The sequence below is a fragment of the Gracilinanus agilis genome, chromosome 6 (genome assembly GCF_016433145.1).
Source record: "Gracilinanus agilis isolate LMUSP501 chromosome 6, AgileGrace, whole genome shotgun sequence".
NCBI classification, from domain to species: domain Eukaryota; kingdom Metazoa; phylum Chordata; class Mammalia; order Didelphimorphia; family Didelphidae; genus Gracilinanus; species Gracilinanus agilis.
Genome location: NC_058135.1, coordinates 32,391,652 through 32,409,975, shown reverse-complemented (window position 1 = coordinate 32,409,975; position 18,324 = coordinate 32,391,652). Strand labels below are relative to the sequence as shown.

At 38.0% G+C, this 18,324-nt stretch overlaps 1 protein-coding gene across 1 annotated transcript in view; it reads left to right on the top strand.

The window, feature by feature from the left end:
- The window catches only part of SLC4A4 (solute carrier family 4 member 4), a 378,919-nt gene that overhangs the window by 166,208 nt on the left and 194,387 nt on the right, over positions 1-18,324 (top strand). Inside the window, exons 6-7 of the mRNA XM_044681601.1 lie at positions 6,680-6,859; positions 17,865-17,960. Of these exons, the coding sequence (XP_044537536.1) occupies positions 6,680-6,859; positions 17,865-17,960 (276 nt within the window). The remainder of the gene's footprint in view (positions 1-6,679; positions 6,860-17,864; positions 17,961-18,324) is intronic.

Sequence of the window (18,324 nt, the reverse complement as noted above, 5' to 3'; positions counted from 1 at the left end):
ACTAATTCATTTTACAAATTGGCTGATGGTAAGATTCTTAGTTAGACTGTCCCTTTTTGTGGCTGAACGAGAGAATCTCAGTCACGAGAGTCTTAGTTTCATGGTCTTTCGGATGCCAGAATATCTGAGTGATATAAAGGATACTTACGGTGAGGTGCCTTATTGTAACGGTAGGTGTGGAGTGAAGAAAACTCTATGCCGAATAGTGACCTCTTTGAGAAGGGAAGGAGGATAACCTGGGGGCTAGTAGAGAACTTCCATAAAGATCTGCCTAGTGTGATATAACTGGATAGACCGACTTCCTAATGTAGAAATGTAGAAATATCTTGGATCTTGGATCTTGGAGTTAGAGAGGCCTCAACATTTCTTTTTTTCTTTTTTTTTTTTAAACCCTTACCTTCCATCTTGGAGTCAATACTGTGTATTGGCTCCAAGGCAGAAGAGTAGTAAGGGCTAGGCAATGGGGGTCAAGTGACTTGCCCAGGGTCACACAGCTGAGAAGTGTCTGAGGCCGGATTTGAACCCTGGGACCTCCCGTCTCTAGGCCTGGCTCTCAATCCACTGAACTACCCTACTGCCCCCTCAACATTTCTATCATGGAACCTATGCCTGCACAAGAATCCCTTGTAATGAAAGAGAGGAAGAACTAGGAACACAAGTAGCACTCTTCACAGTTCTACATAGGAATCTAGAGTCCTGATATCTAGAGCATGTAGGTACTATTCTCAGTTTAGTACAAGCACTGGGAAGGCAATTTCATTTTGCTTGCTCTCCAGATCCTATTAGCCTGGACTGCCCCCTATCCCATGGTAGCCTAGACTTGGCACCCTAGCCTATGATAAATTAAGTTGTATATGTTTTTCTCTGCTGTTTTTTCAGTATTATAAATCCACAATAGTTTTTTCTTTCTTTCTAAGAACAAAGTGAGATTCAACTGTCCTTTAGAAGAGTGATCTTAGCAAATTTAGGGAATCAATCAATCACCAAGCATTTATTAAGCATCTAATACATTCTAGGCATTGTAGCAAGTGCTGGGGATACAATCTAATGGAGGAGACAGTATTTACATTTTGGTATATAGACACTTCAAGTAGATGGAGATTAACCTTAGAGGGGAAGGCAGTAGCAGTGGGGGAAGGAAAGTTTTATAGGACAAAGAAAGAGGGAGGTGTTTGAATTTAATCTTGAAGGGAATCAGGTAGTCTAAGAGACAAAAGAAAAAGGAGAGTCTTCTAATCATGGGAGACATTGTAAAGGCATGGATACTGGAGATGTAGTGTTGTGAGTGAACAACTAGACCAGTGTGGCTGGGCTTATAGTGTGCCTGATGGCTATTAACACTAGAAATATATTAAGGGAGGTTTAAGTAGTAGATGAATTTGCATTGGATCAAAGAGTTGAGAGAGAGACACACACACACACACACAAAGAAAGAGAGAGAGATGGAGAGAGACAGAGAGAGACAGAGAGAAAGACAGAGAGAGAGACAGACAGGCAGACAGACAGAGACAGAGAGACAGAGAGAGCGAAGTATCACAAAGACCCAAAGAGGACAGTGACCAAGAGGAGAAGGTATTCAACAGTGTCAAAAGCTGCAGAGAGGTCAAGATAGAGGAGAAGTAAGAAAACTCTAACAAATCTGGCAGTTGAGGTTATTGGTAATTTTGGTGAGTCATTTCAATTGGATGTTGAAGTTGGAAGCCAAATGGCAGAGTTTCTGAAGAGACTTGAGAAGATGGAAAACAGAGGCACTGATTTCCTTTTCAACAATTTTAGCTGAGAAGAGGAGGAGATAATATATGAAGATAACTATTGGGATGGTAAGATCTAGTGAGAGTTTTTAAAATATTGGGTATAATTTATAATAGAAATTGATTCAAAGAAACTGTCTTTTCACATTGTTTTAAAAGATAATGGCTTTCCTTGGGCCAGGACAAAAGTTAAGAGGGAGACCTTGATTGGACTTGGTTATGTGGGAGCTGAGGATGAGTATAGCCTTAGAGACTTTGAGTTGTAGTAGAGGGTGGATGAGGGAACTCGCCAGTAGCCATAATCTTCTCAGTCGAGTAGGAGGCAATTCATCTGTTAAGAGAGAGAATTTGTCCTGAATTATTCCAGTAATTGGGGAGGAGGCATCATAATATTGACCAACCCTAGAGGGGTGTTGTGGAGAATTCTGCACGATTGAGCTTCAAATACAGTGCACCTCAAATTTTATGTAAATGGATTAGATAAATAATAAGTAATAAAGGCAAACATAAATAAATAGCTTGATAGCTCCCCCCTCCTCCACATTCCACCCACCACTTCTTTGCTTGGAATTGCCTTTGATAATCACTGACATCCCAGCAGGCAGAAAAGACAGGGATGGAGAGAAGAATGGAGAGTGGGTTGTATATTTGCTTTTAAAAGTAGTATAAAATGCTCTAGCTCTCAGTGTTTTAAAGAAACAAAAGGGGGAAGTTGTGGGACATGACAAGCAAAATGTACAACATATTTGCCAGCTGGTGTTGCTTCTCACAGATTGTTAAAATTTTTTTTGCCTAATTATCATTTCCCAGAACTTTTTCATGTTCTGCATGCAAAACCCCTGTTGAATCCAAAAGTAGCTAACATGTGACAGTGGACAAGCAGTTTCCTCTCCTTGAGCTCAGTGTCCCATTTGTAAAATGGGGATAATAGCTTCTCACACTACTTTCTCCTCCCCAACCCTTCTCCACTAGCTTGGGTTAATGTGAAGAGTCTAGGAACTGTACAGCCTGAGCAGATATCATCTATTATTAGAGTTAGCTATCTTGGGAATAAATGATGGATATTAACTTGGTTGTTATCCTTCTGTTTTCCTTTTTACATGCCAATATCTTGATAACCTTTAATTTGAGGTTAATTTGAAGATATATCTACTCCTTCCCAAAGATATGAGGCATAGATTTTTAGCTGAGTCTATGATTTTACTAGCCTTTTGGGAGTGGAAGGAAATACCACATTTTTCTGAATTTAGTCTACTCCCACCTCCCATAAGGTAATATCTTATTGAAATAGTCCATTCCCAGGGGGCAGGTGGGTAGCTCAGTGGATTGAGAGTCAGGCCTAGAGACGGGAGGTCCTAGGTTCAAACCCGGCCTCAGCCACTTCCCAGCTGTGTGACCCTGGGGAAGTCACTTGACCCCCATTGCCCACCCTTACTACTCTTCTGCCTTGGAGCCAATACACAGTATTCACTGCAAGACAGAAGGTAAGGGTTAAAAAAAAAAGAAATAGTGGATTCCCAACTTTACTTGGTTTTATATTAGCCATATACAAGGGTTATGGTGGGGAATATATCTTGTGTACAGTTGCTGATATTCAGATAAAGATCACATAGACCATATAAAATTTTTGCAAACATATGAGTCTGAAAAAGATAGGAAGTAATGGCCTGATGAGAGGTTGTGCTTTTAATTCTTGCTAGTGATGGGGCCTGAGATTGTGAATCATTTGAACTTGGGAAGTTCTGAGCTGCAGTAGGGAGAAAGCTGAATGAATGTCCATACTAATTGGTTATCTGACACCAAAAAGGGGAGAGCCTAAGAGTGAGTGTGTGAGAGAAGGGGAGGGGATATCAGGTTGTCTAAGAAGGGTCAACCAATACAGGTTAGAATCAAAGCAAGTCAAAACTTTTGTGCTGAACAAAAGTGGGCTTGGCCATGTGAGTAGCCACTGACTGCCCTTCCAGCTTAGAGGCGATAGAGAGATCCAGTCTTGGGGGGAAAAAAAAAAGAAAATGGAAAGGCAGGGAAGTAACAGTGAATGATATAGGGGAAGGAAAAGGGAAAGGGGGAGGAGAGGTAGAGAAAAGAGGAAATATTAGGGAACGGAAGAGAAGATTCAAAGGCAGGGAAGAGGAAAGGATAAGGGAAAAAAGGAGAGGAGAGGGAAGAGAAAGGAGTGAAGAGGAAGGGAAGAAAATGGAAGATAGGGAAAAGAGATAGGAAGGGAACAGACAACCTGATATAAGGGAAAGAACCTTGAATTTTAATCAGAATGCTCGGTTCAAAACCCAGTTCTGCCTATTTCTACCTGTTTGACCTTTGGCAAATTATTTAACTTCACATTTCTCATCTCTAAAATTTAAAGGAAATAGTTGGACAAGATGACCTCTAAGGGCTCTTCAAACTCTAAATCAATGGTTCTTTGACCCATTTCTGCGGTTAGAAATCAAAGTATCTAGACTCAAAGAAATCTGAGTTGCAATCAAATTTCATCCAGTTCAATATACTCTTAAATGGATATCTGCTTTATAGCACCATAATGAGTTTGAATCCCATCTCAGTCACTTTTAAGTCTATAGGATCACAACAGTTAAAAAATTTTTTTTTTCTATAACCCTTACCTTCTGTCTTAAAATCAATATTATGTCCTGGTTCTAAGGCAGACGTGCTGTAAGGCCTAGTCAATGGGGGTTAAGTGACTTGTCTAGGGTCACACAATTAGGAAGTGTCTAGGGCCAGGATCCTAACTATTACACACCTGTGTGTGACCTTTGGAAATCAATCAATCAACAATCAATTAGCAAATATTTCTTGAATCCCTTCTGTGCCAAGTACTACACTATGCACTGGGGATACCAAGAAAGAAGTAAAACAGTCCTTGCCCTCAAGGAATTTAGATTCTGTTGAAGAAGCAACTTGGATACATAGTGATAGATATAAGTTGATTTGAGAAGTCGTAAGAGATTTGGGAAAAAGTAGTATTTCTAGAAAGCAGGGATTATTCAGGATAAGAAAATGATTGATAGTGTTAAATGCTAAAAAGAGGTCAAGAACAATGAGGATTGAAAATAGTCCACTAGACATGGCTGTGAAAAGATCATTGGAAACTTTGGAAAGAACAGTTTTCACTGAGTGATGAGGTTGGAAGCCAGACTGAAGAGGGCTTGGAAAAGAATGAGAGGAGCGGAAATGAATGAAATGAGTTTAGACAGCTTCTTCAAGTAGTTTGGAGGAAGAAAGAGGAAGAGATGTAAGACAATAGCTTGCAGATATTTTTAAAGATGAAGGAACGTTTGTTGGCAGCAGGGCAAGACTGACTAGATAGGGAGAGATAGAAGTTTAGAGAAAGAATGGAATATAATATGCTGGAGAAGATGGAAAAGGGTCGATTCAAGGGACTGACCTTGGCAAGGAGGAATTCCATCAAAAACTGGGATATATGAATGATTAGGAGATGATTTTAAAGGGTTGTAAGAAAATAAGGGGAATAGGGGAAGCTTATGGCAAATAACTTCTATTTCCACAGTAAAAGATGATGCTAGGACTTTAGTTGTGAAGTTAGGGGACAGGGTAATATAGAAGATTTCAGGAGAGAAGAGAAGGTTTGAAATAACTGCTATAGAAAGTTAGGAAGAGACTAAATTAAGGAGGAGAAAAATAATTACCTAGTTGTTTGGGACATGTTGAGGTTGAAATTTCTTCATGATACATTTTGAAATGGGCAGTACATGATTCAAGATTGAAGCTCAGGAGAGAGACTAGGGCTGGATTTGGATGTGGGAACCATCTGCTTAAAGAAGTTAATTAAGCCCTTAATAGCTGATAAGTTCACCAAGTGAGAGGGTATTCAAGAGAGAGCCTTGGAGTAAACTCCAAGTTTAGGGGGAATGGTATATGCTTTTCTTATCTATGGTTCTTTGTATCTATAGTTACCTTATGTCTGCTTTGTTGTGTCTTGTATATACTTAATATTTGTATGACTTGTCTCCTCTCAGAGGCTATATACTCCTTAAATCAAGGACTTTTTCACTTTTTTCCTTTTATCTCCATGGTTTTCATAGAACATGGCACATAGTTGGCACATAATAAATGTTGTTTGATTGATTTATGGATTGTTCTAGTAAAGGGGACTGAGGAGTGGTCAGATAGGTAGAAATAGAACCAAGAGAGAACAGTTTCACAAACTAGAAGGAGAGTATACAGGAGTAGAAGGTTGTTAACAGTCAAATGTTATAGAGGGAAAAAAAAGACTAGAACTGGCAATTAAGAGATGATTGGTAACTTTGGAAAGAACAGTTTTAGTTGAAACCAGAAACCAGATTGCAAAGGGTTTAGAAGATAATGAGAAGACAATTAGAGGCAATAGTTGTAGATGGTTTTTTCTATAGGTCTTCCTGAGAAAGGGAAGGCAGATATAGGAGGATAACTAGTAAAGGTGGTAGGGAAGTAAGGGAAGAATGAAATCAGTAGAAAAGGGAGATAATCAAAAAGGAGAAAGATCATAAATATGGGGAGCAATCACTGTAGCTAGCAGAAGAGAGGGGACAGATTCAAGGACGAGGGTCCTTGGTTGTTTGCTGCAAGGAAAAAGGCCACCACATTATCAGTGGCTTTAGTACAGGAGGAGAGAAAGGGAAATGATGCTAAGGGGTTGTGATATGCTGAAAAGGTAAGAAGAGGGAGCTTAAATCAAAGGGCCTCTATTTTCTCAGTAAAGTGTAGCACAAACTCCTAAGCCAAGATAATTGAGGGAGGATATATCAGAGGTTTAAAGAGAAAAGAGAAAAGTTTTAGAATAGATGCTGAGGGGATTGGGATTGATAACCAATTAGAAAGGACATTTTAATGAAACGAGGGTCTAATTTAGATTCAGTAGCACAAATATAATTTATTTTTATGACAAATTTTATTTTTTGTTCTTGTAACAGAGATGATTGTTGACAATCAGATCGAGACGGGTCTCTTGAAAGCTGACTTGAAGGATAAAGTGACCTACACTTTGCTCCGGAAGCATCGGCATCAAACTAAGAAATCTAATCTCCGATCACTGGCTGACATCGGGAAGACTGTCTCCAGTGCAAGTAGGATGTTTTCCAACCCTGATAATGGTAATGCAGGGACCCTTTGCCTTTTCTTCCACTACTTTTTCTCATTCATTTCTGCTCCATCTCTTTCTATCTTTTCTTTCCTTTTCTTTCTCATATTTTCATGGACATCTTATAAAGAAGCTTCCTCTTTTCCCTTATCACTTCTCCCAGGCAAAATTGCAGATACTCTGGAGATATTTCAGCTCTGGCTACTGCAGACTGAACACTCCACAATGATCGCCTGCTATGGCTTTATGTTTCTCTTGGTTGAATGGGTAGGATTAGCCCATGGATAGAAGATGTGAATAATTCAGATGACTGGACCATTTTGGAGGTTACTGAGCATGGACAGAAATGTGCTAAAATGCCTGATAGAGTCCTGGATCTGGAGTCAGAAAGGCCTGAGTTCAAATCCAACTTTAGAAACATAACCTGTGTGACCCTGCTCAAGTAACTTAGCTTTTGTCTACCTCTGTTTTCTCATCTGTAAAAAAAAGGTCAAAAATTATAGATAGCTTTTTCTACAAGTCTGCCTGAGAAATGGAAGCAAAATATAAGATCGTAACTAGTAAGGATAGAGAGTGTAGTGAGGGTAGAATGGAATTAGTAGAAAAGGGAGATAATTGAAAATGAGATAAATGAGCCACTTATACCTGTATCTAAATCATTGATACAAGTATTTACCAGCAAAGGGTTAAAACAGATCCCTGGGGCACTTTTCCAGAGACCTCTTTGCCATTTGGCATTTGACCACAACTTACCACTCTTTAGGTCCAATCAGTTTCAAATATACCTAATTCTATTGTCACCAAACCCATAATGTCCCATTGCTCTCTCACCTATCTAAAAATAGCATAGGAGACTTAGTAAAATATCTTGCTCAAATTTCTCAAAAGATAAAAATGCATTATCTTGATCCTTCTTCCCATCTATCGGTCAAATAATCCTGCCATAAATTATAAATATAAATAATAAAAAAATTATTTGTAATCATCACTTCCTTTCACTAACTATTCCTTTGCCATTACCATTCAGATGACTTTGGTTAAGAGGTCTTCATTGGTCTTTTCCCCAAGAAAATAACCTAATATTATTCTATGTTCTTTTTAAAAACCAGTCTGCTTTTGTAGAGTGCTATAAATATAGTCAAGTGTGGGTGGTATCAGGGTAGAATTTTGTTTAGTTTGGATTTGGAAAAGAGATAAGGAAGGCTAATTTAGAGCCTGTTTATGCCCCCACTGCAGGTAAAAAATAAAATAAAATAGGAACTTTGACCTAATTTTACAATATTACACTGACCATAATGGTTTTTGCTGTCATCTCTTGTTCATATGTACTACTTAATGGATAAGAGCTGAGAAAGAAAAAAATACTATTCTATTAGCTATAGAAAATTAATGTTATAGCAGATGTTTCCTGGGTTAGTGTAGCTTGGGCAATCTTGAGTCCTAAGAGAAATGGACAAGTTAAAGAGAAGTCATTGCCATTGTATGCAGGTAGACACCGATAAGAGTATAAAAGATGAAATTGAAAAAGAATCGATTCAGGAACTGTAATAATACAAAATTCTAACTTACTATTTCTGAGAAGTTGGTCTCCTGACTCTGTTAAGAGAGTTGGCTTTCATGAAGTTCACACAATGGAATGGCTGGTTGAAAGAGAAGTTAAGGATATAAGCCATGTTTTTGGAGAATGTTTAGTCAAGTCCCATTTTCTTAGTCTCTTAATATGTTTTTAAGTATAGAATCTGATGGAATGCTCACTTTTATCAGTCAGTCCATAGGCATTTATTAAAATCCTTCCATGTGTCAGACACTGGGCTAAGCTCAGGAGTTACAAAGAAAAACAAAAGACAAATCCTATTCTTATGGAGCTCCTGGTATAATGGGGGAGACAAACAACTATGTACAATAAGATATATATGTATATATACATCTATATATGAATATATAACAAGATAAATTGGAGATAACAAACAGCAGGGTTACTATTATTATTATTATGTGAACAATATGTGTAAAAAAAACAAACAGAAACAATACTGTATATTGGATCCAAGGCAGAAGAACCATAAGGGCTAGGCAACGGGGGCTAAGTGACTTGCCCAGGGTCACACAGCTGGGAAGTGTCTGAGCCACTTAGCTGTTCCCAACAATACACTTTTTAAAAGGAATACTCACAAAAGGAGAAATCTAATATGGAACTTTTCTGGTGCAAGTAATAATGTTTTCCATTACCTACATGGGATTTTGTTCTTAAGAGAAGATAATTAGATTTGGGAGCTTCTTTGACACTAGAAAAAAATCCATCAGTTAGTAAACAAGAATTGATGAAGCACTTACTGTGTGCTAATCACTGTAATAAATGCAGATACAGATACAAAGAAAGGTAACTCCTCTCAAGGAGCTCCCACAATCCTTTGGAAATTTCAGTTATCTAGTAGTATATAGCTACTATAGTATATAGTAATATATAGTAGAAGAGCTGATGTGAGTGATAGCTGTCATAGATTACTTCACCATTGTATTATGTATGGACAGAAAAGGTATGAATTGATATCAAAGCATTTAAGTGATTGGATCTATCTTTTAATATCAGCTCCTACATATCCCCTTTGAAGAGAACTAGGTGGGGAAGTAGATGGGGTGTTGGATCTGAAGTCAGAAAGAACCAAATCTGGCCTCTGACTTTTACTAGTTCTGTGACTCTGGACAAGTCACTTTAGTCTCTGCCTCAGTTTCCAAATCTCTAAAATGGAGATAGTAATAACATTTACTATTACCAGGGTCATTGTGAAAACCAAGTAAGATATCATTTGGAAAGTTCTTAGCCCAGTTGCTTTAGTCATGTCCAAATCTTTGTGATCCCATTTGGGGTTTTCTTGGCAAAGATCCTGAATGGTTTGCCATTTCTTTCTCCAGCTCATTTTATAGATGAGGAAACTGAGGCAAACAGGGTAAAGTGACTTGCCCAGGATCACATAGCTAGTGTCTGAGGCTTGTTTTGAATTCAAGAAGATAGATCTCTCCACTAAGCCATGTTTGCTAGCTGCCCACTGGCCAGTGCCAACCACTAGATAAATGCATGATTTCTTTCTTCCTTCTCACTTAAGGCAATATTCCATGGTTTAAGGGTGCTTTTTTCATATCAAGGAACTAAAAGTAGGGAGAAGAGCTAAAGCATTAAGACTGCAGCAAATACTGCTACTTTCATAGGGCTGAAAAGCAGTAGTTTAGCAGACAGATCCAGGAGATCTGCCACCTATTAGAACCACCTATTTGAACTATTTTCAGGAAATGTAGGCAACAAAAGCAAGAATTGGACTATTGAGCTCCTGTTTATAACCCCAGCAAGAAGTATTTGGACATTGAATAGTAATAGTAAAAGAGAGACTATTCAGGCTCTTATCTTCTTTCCAGATCTAGATACCTCAGAGGAAAGTTTAAGTTGTCTTAGTCACTCACCTTTTTTGTTGTGAAATGTTTTATGTGCTGGCAGAGCACAGAAGGAAGGGCTGTTCCTTCCTGGTACTTCAGGTGATCAGCTTACACCCTGAAGCATGGGATCTGATTAGGCCCTACCTGAACATGTTGTTATTGGCCTTCAGGTTACTCAATTCCTTTCAAGTATCCTTCCTTTCAAATATCCAGGGGGCACCTCAGGCAATGAATTCCACTGGCCTCAAAAGTACAGGAAGGTTGCATTGCCCTTCTTTGTTTCTGTGAGATCACTGCCAAATTTCCTTTTTCCTAGCTCTCTTGAGCTCTCAGGTTTATACCATTTGCCTTGATATCAGAGGAATGAGGTTCTTGACATAGTTATTAAGTAATAAAATGGTTTAAAAATGACTTTTAATGTGAAAAACCTTAGAAATACTGTTATTGTAATTTCTACCTACATGTAATTCCCTTGTTTCTCCCTTTAAAACAATTTGCCCTCCACAGGAACAAGATTTCCCCCTTCTTCAGGGAGACACACAATGAGTTTGGGACAGTTCAGTTTCAATCTTCAGATCCAAAAAAAATCAGGCCTACTGATATATTTAGCTAGAAAACCTGCACTTGTTGCAAAAGTATTGTACAAATGTCATTTTTTTAATTTTTCCTGCTAATACCACTGAGAGAAAACATGAAATATTGATAATTTCATCTCTGGGAGTTCTTTGTCCTTCAAATCCATGGTTTTTCTAGAAGACTATCACCATTGTTATGGAATATTGAGCTGGGAACTTGAGCTGGGGTTCCAGATAATCTCATATTTACAAAGAGAACTATATAACAAGTTCCAATATGTAATGTTAATAGAAATATATATCCATAATGATAGATTAATTTGCTATTGACTGATAAATATTTGTATCTGTGGATTTAGGTAGACATTTCTGCCAGGTTCTAAATCTTAGTCAAATACTATCCTTTATAATTTTAATCAAGATATTGGTATGGTTTTAATGGTATATAAAGAGGTTAATGAGGTTTCCAACCTTCCTTGGTGTCAGATTGACATCTCCCTGACTTCTCACTTCTGGGTATTATGCTTATAGCCTGGTAAATGTAGGTCAGCAGCACCATCTTGTACTCTGTTCAAATGGATTGTGAAGGTTTGGCTTTTAACTATAGGAATATACCTTGGTAGTAGTTTGAAAGACAAGAGTGGTTTACTTCTCCTTTGGAAGCAAATAAACAGAGTCAACATTTATTGATCCTGTTATAAGTTGAATGAAAGGCTTTGTTTGGAAGTGTTTTTATTCTAGGGAAACTTGATATTATAAATTGGTCTGCTTAAAAAAAAAGTGAATAAAGATGTTTCACACTCCATGAGTTTGGTACATAGCTCACCCCAGGGAAGTTTACCAAAGAGAAGGGGCAGGGACTAACTTTACTAGTATTTTCCCTTGAGATAAAAAAAAAAAATAGAATTTCCAGTCTCTTTGGCCTGCAACTCTTATGATCTAAATGAATCTCTATAATGTAATTTGCATAATAATTTGCACTGAGCCAATGACTCCTGTCTGCCCTTCTTCCATTCTTCTATGTTAATCTGCTAAATTCTTCTTCGTGACACAGGGAAAAGAATGCTGGATTTGGCTTCTGAGGACCTGGATCCATATCCTACCTCTATAGTTTATTACCCACTGGGTCTCAGATTCCTCCTGATTAAATGGGATGATGGGATTAGAAGATCTATCTGACCTCTTAGTCTGTGGACCCAGAGGCACTCTTGGTGAGACTGGGGATACAGAAATGCAATTTCATTTAATAATCTCTAGGGCTGTGAAATATTTGTAATCCCATTTCTCATTTTATAATCTATGCATTACTGGGGAGAGTAGGGAAATAATGGAAAACATGTTTGGTTTGGAAACCTCCTCACTGCCAATTACCCCCTGTTTCCTTAGTTAAGTCACTCAATTTTCTATCTCCAAAAAAGGGAGTTGAATTACATGACTTCTTAGGTCCCCCTTCTATAGCTGGCACCCTATTTTATTCCATGTATATATTGCACAAACAATATACTTGCACAAACAATAAAACAAAAAGCTACTCAGAAGAAAGAAGCTCAGTCAAGAAAGAGGTTATTTTTTATTTTGTTTCTGTAGCACTTTTTTGGGGTATAGATATATGATTTCATTGGGATGGAGGACTGCCAGTGTAGAAATTACCTTTACTGATGCAGGTTGACCACTCATTCAAAATTTACAGTCTTAGTGAGTTGGTTGGAGGTACTGAGAGAGTACCTGAGTGGTTTCTCCCTGCTCCTAATTAGCAAAACAAACATAACTGGGTTAATTATTCCCACTGAATTTAAAGCAAATTTTCTGACATCCTCCCTGAACAGTCCCTTACCCCCTTCTCTCTTCTACTCAGTTTTTCCTGAGTTCAGTTATTCCTCAGTTTTCTAAGGCAGAGAGTCAGCCATGTTGGAAAATGGCTTAGCCATTGAATTAAAGATGTACTATTCTGCTTCTCACTTCACTAAGAAGCCCATACCTAGCACAACCTGGCTTCCCTGGCCAGTAAGGAGCTTTGAATGACCACAAAAGAACTGTTAAATTGCTAAAAACAAAGACCTCTGGTTCTGTCTTTTCATTCCCAAAGCTTCTTCTCTATTTTGCATATTCTGGGACTCCTTGAATGCTTGTGAAATTTGGCCAACTCCACAGAGACTTGGGTGAAATGTTCTCCTTTTTTGGTGAATTCATACATGTTCTTCTCTCTGTAGCAAGGTGGACAGTTAGGCCTAATAGGAAGTGGTGTCCAGGTGAGGCTTTACTGAGGTTTTGATCTTCAATGAGTGGTATCCGCTGTTTTTCTGAGATGGGATTCTCTCTTTATAGCTCGGTTGACTCTCTCCCTGTTATCGATTTCCGATGTAACTAGACAAATTCCCTACCTTTAGTTCCCTCATAGGTCAAATTTGTAAGAAGTAAATGGGATTATAGTAAACCGAAGTGCACTGGAAAACACAAAGGGATGCTTCTATAATGGAAACCATTAGGATTAAGAAGTTACTTTTCCATACTTAATTGCCCAACAATCTTACATGACAAAATTCCATAGTTATGAGGAGATGAAAATAGTTCATAGTTAGTGGTTCATCTTTTGTTTTTGAAAAGGACCAATGATGTCATGGGGATTTATGAAGTTATGTAAAGGAGAAAGAAAGAATGGAAGAAAACAGAGAGAAGAAAGAAGTAAAGAGAAGATGAGAACCTCAGCAAAAGATGTCCTGGAATGGTTTTTACCCTTTTTGAAGAAATGCTTTCCATAATTGGACAGAAATACCTCTCTCCCTCTCGGTTTACAGTAATAAATCAAATGCAAAAATCAAAGTTTTTTTTAATGTGGTGAACTTTTAACTAGTTTCATGGAAGGTACTTTTTCATTTTAACTTGAGCTGAGAGTGCTCTGTCTAAAATATTTGTTCTACTGTAAGGATATTTGGTCTAAGAATCCATGCAGTAGGGCCAGTTAGTGAGTTATCTTTTCTAATTTACTATATCAGCAACTTGTGCCCCTCCAGAGATAATGGACCTTCCAATAGAAAAAAAGTACTCATTATTCCTCAGTGAGATCAAACTTATTATTTTGAATAATTATAGAATGTCTTAAAGAGATTTCAGAATTCATCATTGTGTTTCAAGACAGAATTATATCTAAAGTATCTCAGAGATATGACCATTCTGAAAGATTGCTCCCCAAATATTTTTAGATAGCCTTCTCTAATGTCTCATAGTTTTACAAGCAGGATTTTTTTCTTAGACTATATTCTATAAACTTGGCATCATATTTTTGTGGAAAAAAATTTCCCCTTGTATCTTAACAGTAATTGAATAGATGCTCCAAAGGTCACGATAATATAACTGTGGAAAATTTCTGTGGGTTTTAACTTAGGAGAAAAACAATTTTCTTATTCTTTGGGGGAAAAAAATCTACCTGATTCATATATTTAGAACTAGAAGGGTCTCTAAAAGTCACTGGGTCCAATCCTCTCATTTTACTGTTAAAGAAACTGAGACTCAAAGGGGTTAAATAATTTGCCTAATTTCTCATAGCCAGTAAGCTGATGAGATAGGATTTGAACTCGTCTTTCTTACTCCAGTGTCCACTGCTCAATGTCCACCATAGTACCTAGTTGCTTCAATATCCATTTCCCTAACGGAAGGAAAGACTTCACCTTTCTTAGAGTAGGTATATTTGAACAAATTGATTCAGGAAGATAACACAAATCACTCTACACCACCAATTTTGATATCTGTTTTGGAACCAAAAAGTATAATTCAGTCTCTCATCCATCATAAAAAAAAATTGTGCTCTTTCTGCCTATACCTAAGGAAGGGGGATTAAAAAAGAATCTGTAAGCCAACAGATAACTAAGAGGCAGCATGGTGTGTGTGTGTGTGTGTGTGTGTGTGTGTGTGTGTGTGTGTGTGTGTGTGTGTCTGAAGCCATGGTGTTGGAGTAAGAGTTCTGGGTTCAGATCCCATCACTGCCTTCTATTTATTATCTGGATGTTTGATTTAGGCAAGTCTCTTAAATTTTCTCTGCCATAGTTTTCTCACATGCACAATGAGGGGAGGTGTATCAGATAATATTTAAGGTTCATTTCTGCTCTAAATATATGGTCTCCAGTTTGCCTAATCTTTCAGACATAAAGAGGTAGCAAAAAAGTATTCCCCCCCCCCCAAAGGCAATTGTTAAGTCCTCTTATCTAAATATCTCAATATAATTTTGGCTTTCCTTTTGGGAAAATGCTCTTTGAAATTTAAAATTATAACCAAACTTGGAGCTGGTTTATAAAAATAAGCCAGTAGGAAATGTTTAGTCACCAACTCAAAGAGTTTGTTTTAGAAGAGAACTCAAAATTTGAACACTGTGCTTTGCCACAGTAGTGAATCAAAGGGATAAGGTTTGGGTTGGGTTCCTGGCCAGATCATTTCAATCTTCACCTCAGAAAGGAGGTTGCCAGGTCTCTGTGGGCTCCCATATTTTTATGCATGCCAATAAAGACAGATATTCTTGCTGGTTGGTATCAGCCTCTGTTGTAAATTTCCATGGATAGGGAAATATTGATAACAATATCAAAAGGAAGGTTAAGGATGGGATCAGTCCTCAGTAAAGTACTAGTAGCATGGTATATTGAAGGAGTTGTAAGAGAGAGAGAGGTTTTAGGACTATCATTTAGGAATATCAGTCATTGTCACTGAACCCCTAATTCAGTCAGCTAGCTCTCTCATCCATCTTTTGAACAATGGTACCAGTGACCCCATCTATTCAGATTACTAAACACGAATTAAAATGGCCTTTTAACGTTAGCTGCTAGAGAAAACTCAGGATCTGTCTACAATCTTCTTGCATCAAGACCATCTGAAGAATAATGAAGAATGGGGCATTTTTAGTGACTCATAATTTAACTTCGCCTTCCTACTTATGTTTTCACAAAGCCACACCCGGAGTCTTTGCAAGTCAGTCATCTGACAAACGAAATGAGAGGTTCTACTTTATTGGAATCATGGCATGTTTCTGAATGTTTCCCTCTTGACAAAGCAATTTTGGAAGATGCTACTTGTTCGTTTGCTTGGTGCTATGAAAACTTGCAAAGAGATTCAATTGTAGGATATAATTCAGAGTTCAGTTAGGTAATACATTTGCCTTAAACAGGTACTAGCACAGATGGCTTGCTCATAAAATCCTGATTTTATTTACTGCTTTGTAACACAGAAAGATAATTTTAAAAAATGTTCCCAGTTTTGGAAAGGAGAAAGCATTCACATTTGTCCCTACTCCAGATTCACATGGCTCTGAATATTCTTTGATTCTAAATTTCCCTTTCACAATGTAAATCCTAACTTATCCATGACTTCGTGTCCTATGTCCTCATGACCATAAATCCCATTATTGGGCCACAGAAGAGTTATCTCTATATTTTAGAAATCACTCATCAATAGTAGTTGAATCTATAGAGAAATGAAAAAACCTAACAGAAAAAAGAAACTTAAAGTTGTTCATAACTGCCCATCGATTAATAAATTCTTCAAGATGTGAAACTTGACTCTTGAATCAATTCTAGCCTCACAAAGAGCTATTTGTTTCCCCAATGCTTTGCATACAGGTATAGAAAGACAGGCTTTTCCTTGCTTGGGTCAGTTCTTATGCCAAATGGACAGTGTTTTAATGCTTTCATGATGTATTTTGGTCATCTGGTCACTTCTTGGCCATCGTGTACTGTTCTGTATGGTGATGCCATCATTTCCTGGTGAAGGCAGAGTGTGACATTTCATAAAATCAGGGCCTGATCTGTTGTTCTCTTGGTTGTCTAGACTTGAGAAAGTGACAGAGAAAATTTCAATTATGCAGGTTAAACTTTAAAGTTTGTTATGTGGATATACTCACCCCCCATAGCCAGTTGTCAAACATTTACTTGTATATTCCTACATACATGGGACTTCATGTTGTCTCTTGGTCCATCTTGGATGGAACTAAGAACCTCACAGGAGGCTAAGAATTTTATTTGAGCTGGGGGGACTATCCTGTGCATTCCTCCCTCATAGTTATGGCTTCAGAGTAAAGAATGGGTCATCATACATTAAAATTACAGTAAAAGAAAGCATAAAAGAGTAAAAATGAATCAACATGGATTTAAATACATTTGTGTTTTGTATTAGTCTATCTCCTTCCTAATGTAGTTTTATATCTGGAGGGCTAAGAAATGAGAAATCCTCAAAACAGTGTTTGTTAATATCAGTTATTTACATGTATGTAAGAATGATCATTATGTCACCATTTGTTACTCCGGAGCCTACAGCTATTGGAGTCAGACCACAGGAAATCAATTTCAATCAGTCAGTCAACTAGCATTTATTAAGCACCTACTGTATGCCTGGTACTATGCTAAGTTGTGCTTTTCCTCCCTTTGTGCTTTTTATTTTTCAAGTGCGTAACATTTGTGTGTGTTCTGTGTGTGTGTACATACACAGTGCAAATTTATCCACAGTTTTAATTACACCTCTTAGAGGTGTGGCACCACTGAAAGAGAACACTGTATCTGCAGCCAGAGGGACCTAGGTTCAAATCCTGCCTTTGGCAAATACTACTTTTGTGACCTTGGACAAGTCACAGGATTTCTTTGGACCTCAGTTTTCTCAAGTATAGAATAATAGAGTTGGGCTAGTTGACTTCTGAGGTTTATTTCAGCTCTAGGGCTTTGCTCTTCTCTTCCCACAGACACAATTCCTGTTTTGTTTGGTTGCATAGGTTGGAACTAGGCCAGCCATGCTGAACTGTTCATGTATTCTAGATGTCTGTCCTAAATTGTTTTGTCCTGTCTCTGGTTGGAGGGTTGAGAGGGAAACTATCAATGTTAATGTTTGTCATTGTTCTCTTTTAACATGCTTGTGCAAGTTTTCTTGAGTGTTATTTTTTTTTCTTCTTAACTTAATGCTCCCATGCTCCTACTTGCTGTGGCTGCTAATATGTCCTCCTCCTCAACTTCCTCTTCTTCCCGTCTTCTGCTTCTGATACTAAAGCCCGCAACCCGCTTGAGAACTCACTGCCCTGTCTAGCCACCTGCACGTTGGACGATGAATCCAGAGTGTGGCGCAGTCCCAGCGTGGGATGGCTGAGTAAGTCAATGAGAGGGATGGGAAAAAAGAGTGGTGGTAGGTGGGGGGGCGGGGAGGATCGGGACACAGGTACTATACAGGGTGAAGGAAGACATGAAAGGTAACAAAAATTAGATTCCTAAACACAAATTTGAGGAGCTGTCCCCTGCTCCAGAGCAAAGCAGTAATAATAGATTTTGCATTTGGATGAAGATCTCTCTTGATTAAAGGGAGATGAGTCTTCAACTTGTCAAGCAAAAAGCACTTATTAAGCACCTACTATGTAGATGCCAGGGCCACGAAAACAGAAACTAAATGGCCTCTGAAGAGACAAAATGGACACAAAAGCAAAAAAAAAAAAATACAAAGTAATTTCAAGGGAGAG